Here is a 17,305-nt window from a genome sequence, read left to right as displayed (position 1 = left end):
CATACATACATACATACATACATACATAGTGTATGTTAAATGTATATTTCCGGCTTCTGTCATTTATCTTTCTATTCCCATATACAGAAAGAAATGGCATATTTTGGACATAGTTTGAATGGTGATTAATCATGATTAATTAATCTTTAAGCTGGGATTAATCTGATAAAAAAATGTTATTGTTTGACAGCCCTAATAAAAACACATCATCATTGGTCTTCTAGATGTATTCTATTACAAATAATCAGAAACACATAAAATAGACGCTGACAACAGTGTTTACGTTTTAATATGAGTTTATTGAGAGGCTGAATATGAACATCATGGGAGCTCTTTAAAACACTGGTTCTCACACTTTTACAAGTCAAGGACCCCTACATTAATATGTATGTGGTTGTGGACCCCCATCTGTAAATGTGTTGTGCCAGGGACCCCCAGAAGAGAAGATTTGTGTTTAAAGAAATTTAAGATTATTCGAAATGTTCCAATACTTGCAAGATCTTTACAAAATGTTCAAAAATAGCAGATCTACAAGCTCGCAGTGCGGCACGAAGTGACGCTTGAATATCTGCAACTTATACAATATGGATAAAGTGGTTAAAATGATTGCTTTTTTTGCTGGAGACCCTCTGAAAGCCCCCTCCAAGGACCCTTTAAAGTAATGGTATCAGTCCCAGTGTTACATAGAATAGAGCAGAACACCACTGAATGTGTTGAAGTTGTATGAGGAGCCATCCCAGAGCCTGTAGGAACCACCCTGTAAACGCATGGTAACTCTGTCTCCCTGCTCCAGCTCTAGGATCATTCCATTAGACACGTATATATTACCGTTACCATTATTCTTTGAACCGTTATTCATGAGTTTCTGCTCATTTTTATACATGCGGACGCACACAGACTCTGACTCCCACGTGCTACATGCAGTAAATCTGAACTGATAGACTCCTTTCAATGGTGCTGAGAAGATACCTGAGACAGAACACACACACACACACACACACACACACACACACACACACACACACACACACACACACACACACACACAGTGAATACTGTGTTAATAAACCCTCCTCTCATATTATGTAAATTAGTCAGTAGTTTCAACCAATATTTCATTCTTTGATCATGATGACACTTTTTAAACATTCTTTAAAGATGTATTTAGATCATTGGTTCTCAAAGTGGGGTCCGGGGACCCCCAGGAGGTTCCAGGGGGTCCCCAGCAAAATGTGTTAATATAGCGTACAATCATTTCATCCACTTTAACCTTTTATACTTTGGCTATTCAAAAATATCAGATCTACAAGCTCATAGCGCGTCACTTGAACGTATAAGTGACATTTTTTTAATACTTATTTTTTAAGCAAACATTTTTAACATAAATCCTCTCTTCTGGGGGTCCCTGGTCCAAGACCAAATATATATCAATGTGGGGGGGGGGGGGGGTCTTTGAAATGAAAAGAGTTTGAGAACCACTGATTTAGATTGTACTGTAATGTATTTATGTCTGATAGCCTGTTATATAAGTTGTTTAATTAGTTGATAGTGTAAAGTGAATTAACATAATGTAATCTCCACCTACCTGTAGATGGATCGTATGCGTTGCTGATGTTAGTGTGAACGTTCTTGTAGATCACAGTGGTGTCAGAACTAAATGGTCCAACGACTCCACCCAAACCCACAGAGAAGGCCACCTTTGGTTTGTCTGTCAACACATCAACATTATCATATTGTTTAATATTATAAAAACATATTGTTGTCAGGAGGAAACCTTGTATGTCCAAAACAGAGATAAAAGGTTTCTGTCTGACAGCGATGATATATTATACTGTGTGTGTGTGTGTGTGTGTGTGTGTGTGTGTGTGTGTGTGTGTGTGTGTGTGTGTGTGTGTGTGTGTGTGTGTGTGTGTGTGTGTGTGTGTGTGTGTGTGTGTGTGTGTGTGTGTGTCCGCGTGTGTGCGTGCAGTGGTGGAAAAAGTATTTGAATTTTTGATTTGTATACAAATCTTTTGAAAATAGCAGATCTACAAGCTCACAACGTGTTGTGAGCTTGTAGATCTGCTGTTTTCAAATGACTGAAATATATACAGAGCTTAAGGGCGCGCTCTCACCGCACTTTTATTTTACCTCTGGGGCAGAATCTGCTAATGCATTGTCAATGTAAATGCGTGGATTCACGCAAGAGCGGATTTTTCCGCTTGTCGCGCAGACCTTGCGTTTATCTGCTCTACACGACTTGTCCATTGGAAGCATAAAACTGCTGGAGGCAGGAGCTGATTTTCCCCCTCTGTCCAATCGGGTGAGTCGAAGGCGGACCGTCCCAAGACTCAGGAAGCAACATGGTGCTCAAGGCAGAAGGCGGTGCGGGCTACGGGGACGGTCTTGAATGTGAGTGACAGGTGCGTCACAGCGTTTTTTTAGAATCCGCTGGCTGCAAAAAACTGTGGCCGCGCACAACCTGCGTTTAACAGCGGCCAGCCAACTTTTGGTGAGAGCGCGCCCTAAGTGGTCAATATGTTTTGGGATGATAATAATTTGGGAAATACTGAAGAAAGTAAAAATACCTCAAAATTGTACTTAAGTGCAGTACTTGGGTAAATATACTTAGTTACTCATGTATGTGTGCTCCACTCTAAAACCACTCTAAGCATCTACAATTTAATGCTGAATGTTTGTCCCAGAATAGAGATGCTAAAATCTACATTGTAGAAATGTGTTTAAAACAAGGCTCCTCCTTTAGTTTTTAACCAGGACTTTAGAATGACCAGCAGTGTTTACATAGAGTAGGCTAGTAGGTCACTAAGGACCAGCAGTGTTTACATAGAGTAGGCTAGTAGGTCACTAAGGACCAGCAGTGTTTACATAGAGTAGGCTAGTAGGTCTCTAATGACCAGCAGTGTTTACATAGAGTAGACTAGTAGGTCTCTAATGACCAGCAGTGTTTACATAGAGTAGACTAGTAGGTCTCTAATGACCAGCAGTGTTTACATAGAGTAGACTAGTAGGTCTCTAATGACCAGCAGTGTTTACATAGAGTAGACTAGTAGGTCACTAATGACCAGCAGTGTTTACATAGAGTAGACTAGTAGGTCTCTAATGACCAGCAGTGTTTACATAGAGTAGACTAGTAGGTCTCTAATGACCAGCAGTGTTTACATAGAGTAGACTAGTAGGTCTCTAATGACCAGCAGTGTTTACATAGAGTAGACTAGTAGGTCACTAATGACCAGCAGTGTTTACATAGAGTAGACTAGTAGGTCTCTAATGACCAGCAGTGTTTACATAGAGTAGACTAGTAGGTCACTAATGACCAGCAGTGTTTACATAGAGTAGACTAGTAGGTCTCTAATGACCAGCAGTGTTTACAAAGAGTAGACTAGATCTGCTATTTTTGAATAGCCAAAGTATACAATAATAGACTAGGCAGGATTTCAGAAAATGTGCTTATTTAAAGTGCTGAAGGCAAATCGTGTTAATTTATGACACACATGTTTTTTAGGGGTATTAAGGTGTGCTGAATCCAAATCTGCTGTGTGTCAAGCTAAAAAATGGCCACTAAGCCCTCAAAATGGACCATTTAAAGATGGCGGCCGCCACTATGCTGTAATATTTTACAAAGCATCTTTTTGACTAAACAAGGTAGAAACTTGATTTTTTTTTAATAAAAATGTTAGGTTTTCATATATGGGGAATCCAATTAAATATTTTGATTTGAAATCAAGTGTGAGGAAACTGCTTAAAACTCATATATATTGTGAAAATTGTCATTTATTGGTGAATATTGTTACAACCAACTTTATCCGCTCCAAAGAGAAACGACTGTTCACAATACAATTGTACACACACACACACACACACACACACACACACACACACACACACACACACACACACACACACACACACACACACACACACACACACACACACACAGGTTTGGTGGTGTGATGGCAGCTGACTGCTTCACACAATCACCTGAAGAATGTCCTGCAGCACAGAAAGCACATGCTGCTGGCCTTCATCGTATCTAGGACATCTCACGAACCTATGCCATCCTGGACATTTTACAACCAACAGGCAAGCACAGTTAACCCTGAGAAAACTACAGTTGGGTACCTACCTATCATACAGGCTCCTGCATCTGAACTCGATACACTGAACACAGTCGTAAAGCGAGTGATCCATGTTGCCAAAGCAATGGAACAGCAGCATGTTGTTCTGACTGTGGATGAGGCACTGTATCCAAAAGTGATGGAGCTGAAGTGGTCAGTAGAGGAATACAAGGAGGTGATTATACCTTGCCTTGGAGGCCTTCATATTGCCATGAACTTTCTTGGTATAATAGGACGACACATGGCTGATTCTGGCCTGAGTGAGCTATGGGTAGGGTGTGATCTCTTGGGAGCTAATGCTGCACAACATGTCTGTGGGGAACATAGGTCCGGGGAACATAGGTATGACCCCGTATGCACGTGCCATTAGGACGCACAAAATTACTCTACAGGCTCTTTCGCAAGTATTACTCCCACGGCTCTATACTTATTTGGATGAGATTGATGTTACACTGAGAGCCGAACTGTCAGATGTCTGTACATCCATAGATGCCGACCACATTGCACAGATCGACAAACTGAATAGCAACAGATTTCAGCAGCCCTTGAAAGATTTTGTTGAAGCTCTTGTAGTTGATGACCCAAATGCTGAGTTCTGGTGGAACTATATGACTATGGTCAGCATCCTACTCTGCTTCACAAGAGCACAACGTGATGGATTATGGGATCTCCACCTACAGTATATGCATTCAAACGTATGCTGCCATTCTTCTTCAGGTATGATCATGTTAACTATGCCAGATGGGGTACTGTATACCTGGCTGAGATGTCAGTTCTTCCACCAGAGGTCCTCCTTGAGTTCCAGGAAGGCAACTTTGTGTTAAACGCACTGATCGACACTGCAATCAGGTATCAGCGGACCAAAGTACAGAATGGCTAAATGCTACAGGAAAGAAGAGTGGAGGCTTAGTAGGTATTACCAGAATAGCGTCTGCACTGAGTAGATGGACATTGTCATATAATCTGAGGACAGACATAGTTTCTCAGACAATAGCTTTGCTAGGAATGACATCAGGCAATGAAGATGATGAGTACACACACAATGAGTGCACAAAAAAAAGAATGGAGAAAGACGACTCTGATGAAGGCAGAATAGTTGTGTCATTGAAACAGCATGGTGTGTTTCAAGATGGTGGAGACACATTGAAAAACATGATCAACAAGGATGTAGTCACATCTGAGATTCAGGAATCTCTGCTTAATGCAGAAGAACTTGGACAAGCACAAATGAAAGTCTTTGTCGAGAAACGTCTATGTGAGCCTCCAGATAGTGACCAGCAGCTGGCTCTGAAATCACCTATTCGAAAGAATAAGGCCAAGATATTCTTTATATGAAGTTGAGCAACTTTCCAAGGGCAAGCAAAACACTATCAAAGTGGATAGGAACATTCTACAAAGGCTCATTACAGCTTACAGAGCAGGGCGCCAGGTAAACCTTGAAAACATCCTTACACATGAACTCATGACCATCCCACTATCTTTGGCGACAACTAATGGTAGTCTACATTCCACAAACAAATATGTGCTAGTAAACATACTGACAGAACAAGTCCAAACCCCTGCAAAGGTTACACTTGATGATTCCAGCTGCCTGCTCATTGATGGCCAAGCACTCGTGATGGCACTAGGAAAGCAACCTGGCATTAGAACATTTGGTGAATATGCCAACATGTTTGCTGGAGCTGTTTTTAAAATGGGAGAAAACTGCCAGAGGATTGATGTAGTCTTTGACAGGTATCAAGAGCTAACGATCAAAGCAGGCACAAGGATTAAACGCAAGCAGCGACACCGACCAATACGTCGTAAAATAGAGAACGAGTCCGTTCCTCTTCCACCAGACTGGTCTAGCTTCATGGCACTTGAGGAAAATAAAGCAGACCTTCTGATTAAACACAGCCCTAATAATCTAACCATCATTGTATCAGGGGGGTTTGCCGAAGTGACCACTGTGAAGTCATCGGATCCAGATCTTGAAGTCTCTTCTCTAAGTGCTGACCACGAGGAAGCTGACACACGACTGATTTTGCATTGCATCCATGCTCAAATGGAAACACTAGTTGTGTCAGCACGAGATACAGATGTGCTTCTTCTACTTCTGGCACACTATGACAGAATGCAATGTAAGCGTCTCTACATGAAAGCTGGGACATCAAAGGCTCCGAAGTATCTTCCAGTACATGAAATTTGCATGTTGCTTTCTGCTGATCAAGTTGACACACTACTTGCCTTCCATGCTGTCACTGGCTGTGACAGCGTGTCTCAGTTCAGTGGCCACAGTAAGAAAACAGCCTGGCAGGTGTTCCAGCAACATCACACAGATCTCATTGGGCTTGGAAAAGGCCCTCTCACAGTAGACATAGCGAGGTCAACAGAGAAATTCATCTGTAAGATATACGGTGTGCCTGAAGTTGATACATGCAATGAAGCAAGAGTCAAGTTGTTTTGTATAGGTCGTGCACAAGAGACTCTGCCACCAACCTCAGATGCAGCAAAGTTTCACATCATGCGTTCCCACTTCCCACTATCAAGCTCTTGTCTGGAACCAAGCTCACTTGCCACATCCTGATCTTCCTCCAGTGACCGAAATGGGATGGATGCACCTGAATGGTCAGTTGGTGCCACGGCTGCTTTCTCTGCCACCTATGCCAAAAGCATGCAGGGAGATCACGTCATGCAGTTGCACAAAGGGATGTCTCAGCCAACGCTGTGGCTGCAGGAAAATACGTATGGAGTGCATTGAAGCGTGTAATTGCAAGAAACTTGGCAACACCTGCCAGAACACTGAGGATGACTGGGACTAAGTCCATGTGTCTGCTGCCTGCAAATACAAGTCAGAAACACAAATTAAGGCAATTATACATCTTAAAGCAATTATTCAACCCAAAAAAAAAGGAAAAGAAAAAAACATTATTCATTACCAAAGAGGCCAATTTTCACAATATAAATGATATAAAAGTGGTTCCTTCACAATTGATCTTATATCAGAATATTTCATTGTATTCCCCATATATGTAAACATAAAAAAGCACATTTCAGTCTATTTTCTACCTTGTTTAATCAAACATATAGGGTTTTATTATGTTTCAGCATAGTGGTGGCCGCCATCTTTAAATGGTCCATTTTGAGGGCTTAGCAACCATTTTTGAGCTTGACACACAGCAGATTTGGATTCAGCACACCTTAATACCCCTAAAAACATGTGTGTCATAAATTAACACGATTTGCCTTCGGGGTTAAGATTTTTGGAAAACTGACCTAGTCTATAATGGTTAAAGTGGTTAAAATTATTGTGATGCTTTTTTTAAACTAATTTTGCAAGGATCCCTGGGGGTCCCTGGACCTCACTTTGAGAACCAATGGTATATACAACAATAATTGAATAATCAAATAATAGATTTGGGGATAAAAATGGTGGAATGTAAAATCCTGAAAGTGACACAATTCTCAAATGTGTTCAATTATTTATTTTATTTTTAAAGCAGTCTCCTACCATGTTCTGTTAACTTTTTGATGCTAATCTGTGTTAACTATTTTTAACTGAAGCTATACTGTGTCTTTTTACATCAAAGGTGTGCGAGTGTGTGGTGTTATGCCTTTCCATACTAGAGACAGATAGGTCAAATATTGTTGTGGTACTTATATATATGCTATGTTCTTCCTGTGCAGTGGTTTCAACCGTTGAGTTCTTGAAAGCAGAGATGTAGTTTGTTTAGGAATTTCTTCACTGCTCCTCTCAGTGAAGGGGAGATAGAAAATGCCCTGCCTAATGTCTGTGCGCCACTGAAAGCCTACTGTAGGTGCAAATGATGGCTTTACAATGTCCATTTACTGTATGTGTGGACACTGTTATAGCAATGTTTTAAACGTTGTTTTCATTTCCACTGTAAAGGGACCACCTGCAGATACATGCAGGCTTGTCACAGCTCATTCTACTATCGCACTCACTGTTTGTGATGAGTCCCATTTCCTCCAATATAAAGCCTTCTAAAAGCATTACAAAATGTGTTCCTCTACTCCAGCTGTTACCTGATATTCTTGAACATGTGTTCTAAAAATGAGTGTACTGTGTGGGGGGTGTTTAATAAAACATGAAAATGACAATGACAACCTCTTCGATACCATTAATTTCAATTCTATGTTTTTATAGGCATTTCTGCAGGCTTTGTATAAGGTAGTGGTTATACAAGCAAGCACATCAGTGCAGGTGATTTCAGAGTTACTTCTCTGAAACAAGAGTTACAAGGTCTTATAAATGTATTGTGAAAAAATTAATTTCAAAGCAATTCATTGAAAAATAAGAAATGTACTTTTACTTTTACTTAAGTATTTTACTTAAGTGTTTTTAAAAGCATGTACTCTTGATTACTTAAAGGAGGAGTTCACCCAAAAAAATACTTATTTTCTATCAATTGCACACCCTATGAAGCCTTGAATCCATGGATTCTTTTTTGTTTTTGTCGCATTCCTAAGCTAATAATTTGATTCCCGTCTCCTACCGGCTAATGTATCCGGTAGGAAACACAAAGTAGATTATTTGTGTCTCCTACCGGCAATACACACGGTCATCAAATTATTGTCTTAGGAATGCCACAAAAACAAAAATAAATCCATGAAATCAAGGCTTCATAGGGTGTGTAATTGATAGAAAATAAGTAATTTTTTGGGTGAACTCCTCCTTTAAGTACATTTAAAAGCAAGTACTTTTTTACTCTTACTCGAGTAACATTTTGACTGAGCTACTTTTACTTGTAGTGGAGTAAATTTAACCAGGGAGTATCTGTACTCTTACTCAAGTACTGGGGTCGAGTACTCTGTCCACCTCTGGAGCAGGCTAGTAGGTCTCTAATGACCAGCAGTGTTTACATAGAGTAGACTAGTAGGTCTCTAATGACCAGCAGTGTTTACATAGAGTAGACTAGTAGGTCACTAATGACCAGCAGTGTTTACATAGAGTAGACTAGTAGGTCTCTAATGACCAGCAGTGTTTACATAGAGTAGGCTAGTAGGTCTCTAATGACCAGCAGTGTTTACATAGAGTAGACTAGTAGGTCTCTAATGACCAGCAGTGTTTACATAGAGTAGACTAGTAGGTCACTAATGACCAGCAGTGTTTACATAGAGTAGACTAGTAGGTCACTAATGACCAGCAGTGTTTACATAGAGTAGACTAGTAGGTCACTATTTGACCAGCAGTGTTTACATAGAGTAGACTAGTAGGTCAGTAATGCCAGTGGTTCTCACTTTGAGGGGGTCCCACTCTCAGAATAATGGAGGTCTGTGTCTAAATGCATACAAACTAATGTACTGTATGTCAGAGCTAGAGCAGAGCTGGCCTAATGTGATGAATAACATGTTAAAATCTATTCTAAAAGAGATTGACAGACATACAGGATCAGAGAAATGTGGTCCATTGTTTTGTAGTCAGTAAAGTCAGGCTGATGCGTTCTGTACAAAATTCAGATGATGGAGAGACGTTTGAGTAAGTGTACAGAGACATCAGAGTAGTCAAGGCGTGAACAAATAAAAGCATAAACTACTTTTTCAGATCAGGATATTGCACTAGTGGTATTCTTATGAACATTATTTGTTAAGATTCTATAAACTAGACCATACCCGTCGGGGGATATGAGCACCCACGCTTGTTTCACGGATGTGGCAACATCGGTGCTTGTTTCAGGCACACGATTTGGCAACCCGGGAGCCAGCGAACAGAAAAACGCTAATAAACAGCTGACATTTGGGGAAAGCGAAGAACGGGCTTTGGTGTTCCGTGCACATGGTAATGGTCAATGGCTTTGTGCAAATGCAATTGCCACCAATGAGAACCGGGCAGAAAAGTTTGTGGGCCATGCACAGACAGACACACAGAGCCACAGAGCTTTGTAGAAATATAGGATGATGATCTACTGTGGGATCTTAGTTCACTAACTTCAGTAAGAGTGGGACAGACATTCTGAGCTACTGGGCGGCTAGAACATTCAAAGCATCAATCAAGTAAGAGGTTTTTTAATTTGCTGAACATACTTACTCCACAGTTTCTGCACTTTGTCCTCAGCAGCAGTCAGCTTGGTGGACAGCTGAGCATGGTGGGCTGAAATCAGATAAAACACTCATGCAGTTTTCCCATGTAGAAAGCTTAGCCACTCAAACATACAGTAAATCATATCAAAACAGCATCTATTCTCTGAGGCTGAGCTCAACCAAAGTAATTAACACCAAACTATTTTGTTATTTAGTTTTTCAACACTGTCCTCTCTCCTAGCTGCATTCACTGAACATCTCCTGTTTAAATTACCTTCACTTTCTTCCTTCAAGTCTTGGATCTGGCCCTCACAGGTAGTCTGGTCACTGTTTTGTTTTAGTTTAGTTGTATGAAGTGTTACATGGCTAATGACCTAAATAAACTATTACAACTACTATTACTGCTACTAAATTACATGAGTCCAGAGTAGGTGTCAGCTAGTCCATCGTCACATTGCTCATAAAATCAGATCACAAACAGCATCTATTTTTGTGAGCTTAACTGAAGTAAACAACCCTGAAGAAAGTATTTATTTTATGTTCTTCAACAATACCCTCTACAAGCATTTACTAACACTTTCCTGTTCAAATTACCTTCACTGTCTTTCTTCAAGTCATCCACCTTGGTCTCACTAGCAGTGAGTGTGGTCTTCAGGTCGTCCACGTTGTTCTCACTAGCAGTGAGTCTGGTCTTCAGGTCGTCCACGTTGTTTTCACTGGCAGTGAGTCTGGTCTTCAGGTCGTCCACGTTGTTCTCACTGGCAGTGAGTCTGGTCTTCAGGTCGTCCACGTTGTTCTCACTGGCAGTGAGTCTGGTCTTCAGGTCGTCCACCTTGGTCTCGGTGGCAGTGAGTGTGGTCTTCAGGTCGTCCACCTTGGTCTCGGTGGCAGTGAGTGTGCTCTTCAGGTCGTCCACCTTGGTCTCGGTGGCAGTGAGTGTGGTCTTCAGGTCGTCCACCTTGGTCTCGGTGGCAGTGAGTGTGGTCTTCAGGTCGTCCACGTTGTTCTCACTAGCAGTGAGTCTGGTCTTCAGGTCGTCCACGTTGTTCTCACTGGCAGTGAGTCTGGTCTTCAGGTCGTCCACGTTGTCCTCAGCACTAGCAGTGAGTCTGGCACTAGCAGTGAGTCTGGTCTTAAAGTTACTCAATTTATCAGCCATGTCTGAAACATATCACAAAATAAGTTAAATGTTAAACTATGAAACATTTTAAACATACACAGTATCAGTCTGTACCAATACAACTTCTTTTAACTTATTTTTGCACAATAAGCATATAGCATCTTGACCGTCCTAACCTGAACCCTGCACTCGAAGTTCAGTCACTAAGTTCCTCTGCTCCTTGGCTTCTGCCTCGCTGGCTGCCACCTTTTTCTCCATGAACTCCAGCATCGCTCCCTGTTTTGACACGGTGTCTCCCAGGCTTCGCACCATGTCTAACAGCTGTCTCAGCACAGTCCAGTTGTCAGGCATTGGGGGGGGACCTGGTTCAACATTGCTCTCACTCTCCGTAGCCGATTCACTCTTTCCTTGAGCCGCAGCCTAATTTAATCGATTCAAAGGGATCAAACACAATAAAGCTAGAGAGCTTTTTGCCATTGTGTTGCTTTGAGTGTAAGTGTGTGTAAACTGAGTGCCACATGTTGTGGGGTAGAGGCTGGGAGGTTAGTAGAGAGAAGTATTGATTATATTCTATAATATCCAAAGTACAAGATAACAGAAATAAGAATAACAACATGGGTACAGTATGGAGCGTGCTAGAACTCAACAAATTTCTGGATATAATTGGGTCAAGCTGCTATTCAACCAGTCCTATATGGGTGACTTAAATTCGACTTAAGGCTTGCAGGTAATTACCTACAAGCAACACATATATAATACATATATAACCTACTGTATATAATAATAACTAGAAGAGTTTGCTCCACGGAGCAAAGGTCTCCGCCAGGCCGGGTTGCCTACCCAGGGACCGCAAACTTTGGATGTCAGTCATAGCCACTTGGAGTAGGATCGGAAAAATCTAACTAAACTAGACCATACCCGTCGGGATATATGAGCACCCAAAATATGTGCTGTTTGGGTTATGCTCTGTGCACAGACAGTATATCAGGGATGGAAAGTGACTGTTGGTACTTGCACACACACACACACACACGGCCGGACTGACCCGCGTGAGCGTCCCGTCGCCGCGTCCTGGACCCACAGTGAACACACACACACAAACCCACACAGACACACGTACACACACACACACACACACACACACACACACACACACACACACACACACACACACACACACACACACACACACACACACACACACACACACACACACACACACACATACACACACAGACAGCCAGACCCGCGCGTCCCGTCGCGAACCCACACTCTCTCTCTCGCTCTCTCTCTCTCTCTCTCTGACCCCCAAAGTGGTCCACAGACCCGACGCACTCCTCCGTTGCGCTGTGCTCCATTGTATCAATGGCAATGAGTAAACAATAGTTAACAACCCACGCTAACACTGTTAGCATCAACAGAGCTAACATAGTGGTCTGGGGACTCCGTGGCCGCGCATGGCTGTGCATGTGCACGTGTACGTGGCCGTACATGCATGCGCACGTGGCCACGCATGCGCAGTAATGGTGAAAACTCGCTGTGGAATTATACAGGTTCGGAAAAAGGTAAAAAATATGTTGCACGTTGTCTGCTTATGGTCAGACAACCAGGGCATACCAAGGGCATACCGGTCAGACAAAAGGAATGTGGTTTAGACAGGAGGGTAGAGGTTTGTAGAATTATAGTATGATACATCTTGAGCACATTATCCTAAAGATAATGTGTAACAATTTGTGTGAGTTTTGGATAACATCTGTGTTATAGTGGCAAAAATGTGTTTTGAAGAAAATGCAAAATGCCGGAAAATGTAATCTTGCACAATCTGGCCCATATGGAGAGTGATGATCCAATTATGGAATCCATGGAAAACATACTTTTATTGTACTACCAATAGGAGTTTATTGGCCAAAACGCTATGTGGGCTGTTGTAGCGCCACCATGAGGCCGATGTGAAATCATTTAGGGTGGACGCTCTTCCTTAGCCTACTGTGAGTGTGGATTGATTGATTGATTGATTGATTGATTGATTTTTTTTGCAGAAAAAAGCACATGATAGTACAGTTTGATGCAAAGTTTCACAGCAATCAGGCGCTGCATTCATGATGTGTGGCATTCTGTTTAACATGGGCCACTCCTGAAAGCTTTTGAAGCCAATCGTAGACAATCAGAATGGAATAGGAGGAATGTGACGGATATGTCTCGATCACATGACTACAGAGATAAGGTGTACCAAATTGCCTGAGGTTTGGACGAAATCCTACAGTTTAATATACACGTTACATACAGCCTTGAGCCCTTCACCATGCTCCTACAGCTTAACATACATGTTACATACAGCCTTGAGCCCTTCACCATGCTCCTACAGCTTAACATACATGTTACATACAGCCTTGAGCCCTTCCCCATGCTCCTACAGCTTAACATACACATGGGCAACATACGGCCCGAGGGCCAGACCCGGCCCCTGGACAACCTCAATCCGGCCCGCGACTTTCTCAAAGGAAAACAAAACGACCCACACAACAAAATCTAAATGATAAAAGACAGAAGATTTGGAGGCAAATTATTTCAACTCGATTCCAAATATTGGCAGATAATGCTTACAATTTGAGTCCATACATGCATTCCACTGATGCAGATAACTGTCTGTACTCACATGGTAAAGATCACATGTTTATACATGTGAAACAGTCTGTCTTGAGTCTATATTTAACATAATGCAATGGTGTCTCATCAATGACCTATGAAGTGGTGCATATAAGACACCTGGCAAGATGAAAATAGGCTAATTTAAAAGTTGAACATGCATTGAGGTGAATTGTTTTAAGTCATCTTTTCATTGTGGCCTCAGAGACTTATAGCTGTAAAAAACACAAAAAAAAGTGTGAATTTTATTTACACCAAATATTTTCAGCACCAAGTGTATTACGTTTCGGCCCTGAATTGGCTCACTTTATTGAAGTCAGTATGGCCCTCTGGAAAAAGATGCTGCCCTCTTCTTCCCTTTAACTAAACACACCTATGGGCTTCACTCACCACTGTGTCTGGGAGACAGTGAAAGAGACAGACGGGCGGGCAGACAGACAGACTCTGAGCTCTCAATAAAAGCAATTCAACGGTAGATAAAATGTTAATATTTAACCCAGTCACCCTCTGTACTCTCTGTAGGAAAGATACATGTAGTTTATACATAGTACATAGTAGTAGTATAGTATATAGTACAGTCTATACAGTTCATGTCTATACAACACAGTCTATATAGGTTCATAGACCAACAACAGCCATTTCTTCACTCACAATATAAACAATGGCTTAAATCATCCCAAGCAATTATGACGGCAAACAACAATGCAAATATAATAATACAACACAGTAAAGGGGCTTTACTGTACAACTAAAGTCACTGGTGTTCACTTTATTCCATCGGTGGGTGGAAGCGATGCAAAACATTTTTTTTTGTGTATTTTACTATTTTTATATCAAAAGTCCATCAAATTAGATTTGTTTTAACTTCCTGTAAATGCAAACGTACTGCGTGATGACAAAGATCTAGGGTTCCCATTTTTTTCAGGCCAGGACACCCCAAAATAATCATATTTGAAATGGGGCACCCCCAAAATAATCATATTTGAAATGGGGCACCCCCAAAATAATGGGGGGGGGGGCTTGTCATATATGCACAAGCACTTGGAATTGAAGGCATTACATTTAGTTTGACTCGGTTCCACAGATAAATATTGTGAAAATAGCTGATCTACAAGCCTGTAGATCGGCTATTTGCCTCTTTCTTATGAAATATTTGTAAATGTTTCCAATTTGGTATTAAAAAGGTTATAAAAGTCCTTAATTATAACTTTATAAATGTGCAGATAACCTGTATACACTTATACTGTACGTTGGTTTGTTTACTGTTGAGTGAGAAAACAATGTTGTTTAAGCTAATCATCTGGGGACCGCCCTAAAATCATTTGGGGACCCCGACCCCCAGTTTGGCAACCACTGACATAGATAAGGCCTTTATGGATATAAATAAATCTTGATTCCATTCAGCTGTTTGATTCACATAGCTGCACATTCCTCCACTCGCACCTGAGTTTAATTAGGGAGACACAATTGGTCTGCTACGTTCTTTATCCAACTCAAAATGGCGGTCAGATGGTGCATTACTTGTTTTAAACTCAAACAGTACATTAAAATATGTATCTGAAAACATTGGAGGTGAGGAATAAGCAATGCAGTACAAAAGTGCTACATCAGCATTATTTTCTCCCCTCTCTGTCCCTCAGCTGCGCTCTGATCAGTGCAGTGTGTGAGTCCAGCAATCCCATAGCTCAGAGGGAACGGGACCGTCGGCTGACACTATGATTGGTTACATCAAAACACACCCTAATTTCTGAGCTAAACTTAGCTTTCATGACGACTTTAATTCCGATTGGATAATCATATCAGGATCAAGAGAATGGGTGATATTTTCACGGAACTAAAAAGAAAAAACTCTGTGTTCTCCTAACACAGAGGACCATTTCATTCACAGGGGCCCCTGGTCACGTGCCCAAAGTGCCCATATGTTAGATCCGGCCCTGGAGGTCGGGGTTCAACCCCCAGCCACTCGGCCGCTCACGGTCACATCGTGACTCGTTTGTGAGCTTGTAGATCTGCTATTTTCAAAAGATCTTGAAAAAAAATCTTTGAACAATTTTGATTTTTTAAAAACATTTTAACAGCACCAATCTTGTACGGGGCACACAATAATTTCAGATGGGGGTCCGCGGCCAAATGCATATTCATTTGGGGTCCATGACATGAAAAAGTTTGAGTAACACTGGTCTAGAGAATCGATTCTCTACGACATAACTTCATGCTGCTGATGTTATAGTGTCTGTCCTGGTTATATTATAACTATAATGCCACGAGAAAGTTACTGTAAGCAATATAGTCTGGTAACAAATGAGAGAAAGATGAAAGAAGAGAAAGAAGATCTTACCATAAGAGCTTCAAGTTGAACCTGTTGATGATCAACTAACGTCTGGAGAGAAAATCACACGACAGGAAACCGCTGAAAGGAATGACCTTTGAACCTTTCTCCGTTCGTCAATGACACTGGTTCTCAACGGCGGGTCCGGGGACCACCAGGGGTCCAAATGGACCCTTTAGAGGTCTGTAACTGTGAGAGTGTACAAATGGAACCATCCATTTGTACACTCTCAATAGTTAAATGAACACTGAGGATTTGACAGTGTAGAGTGGGGGTCCAAATGGGGGTCCATGGTGTAATGCATATCAAAACTAGGGGTCCTTGAAACTAAAAAAGGTTGAGAATAACTAAACTAAACTGGAAACCCAGTCTACACTCTAAAATAATCACGGGTCCATTTGGTTCCATGTGTACACTCTCAGAGTTACAGACCCTTAAGGGTCCATTTGGTTCCATTTGTACTGTACACTCTCTGAGTTACAGACCCTTAAGGGTCCATTTGGTTCCATTTGTACTGTACACTCTCTGAGTTACAGACCCTTAAGGGTCCATTTGGTTCCATGTGTACACTCTCAGAGTTACAGACCCTTAAGGGTCCATTTGGTTCCATGTGTACAGTCTCAGAGTTACAGACCCTTAAGGGTCCATTTGGACCGCTGGCGGTCCTCGGACCACACGTTGAGAAACAGATCTTCACACCCACAAGGTTCCTGAGGTTATTGATTGACAGAACAATATCATAACAAAGTCTATTTAGCGTTATTCTCCATATGTGGGCATAATGTGGTCACATGATGGTCATGTGACGTTGGGCGTGTCCATGTGATGGACTGATAACACTGATAACGGAGGACAAAGTACGAACCACTCCATTACTTTAGACAAAGTATAGAAGTTAACCCGTTCATAGTTTCTATATCAGTGGTGCTCAAACGTTTTCATGTCAAGCACTCCCAAAATTATATGTATTTGGCCGTGGACCCCCACCTCAAAATATTTTGTTCCAGGGACCCCCCACAGGCAAAAAATGTTCGCTTTGAAAAATATATATATATTCAAAGATTTGCACACAAT

General features: G+C 41.5%; 1 protein-coding gene across 1 annotated transcript; it reads right to left on the bottom strand.

Moving 5' to 3' along the window:
* Positions 1 to 302: 302 nt before the first annotated feature.
* Positions 303 to 16,379, bottom strand: LOC308100400 (uncharacterized protein). The gene is made up of 6 exons (XM_080449440.1): positions 16,241 to 16,379; positions 11,433 to 11,676; positions 10,731 to 11,297; positions 10,144 to 10,206; positions 1,586 to 1,708; positions 303 to 969 (listed from the first exon to the last, which is right to left on the bottom strand). The coding sequence occupies exons 1-6, from the start codon at positions 16,241 to 16,243 to the stop codon at positions 680 to 682; spliced, it is 1,290 nt and encodes a 429-aa protein (XP_080305566.1). The 5' UTR covers positions 16,244 to 16,379; the 3' UTR covers positions 303 to 679.
* Positions 16,380 to 17,305: the final 926 nt, after the last annotated feature.

Source organism: Gymnoscopelus braueri (assembly GCF_963280865.1).
Source record: "Gymnoscopelus braueri genome assembly, chromosome: 14".
In the NCBI taxonomy this organism is placed as follows: Eukaryota; Metazoa; Chordata; class Actinopteri; order Myctophiformes; family Myctophidae; genus Gymnoscopelus; species Gymnoscopelus braueri.
Note: the sequence above shows the minus strand (reverse complement) of the source record. Positions and strands in the feature narration are given on the sequence as shown.

What these genes read in the sequence shown, in the direction of transcription:
- LOC308100400 (XM_080449440.1), bottom strand. An exon ending in CTTGAAGAAAGACAGTGAAG is followed by an intron (nt 10,207 to 10,730) that starts GTAATTTGAACA and finishes ATCTGATTTCAG; the next exon opens with CCCACCATGCTCAGCTGTCC. An exon ending in CAAAGTGCAGAAACTGTGGA is followed by an intron (nt 1,709 to 10,143) that starts GTAAGTATGTTC and finishes ATGTGTTGACAG; the next exon opens with ACAAACCAAAGGTGGCCTTC.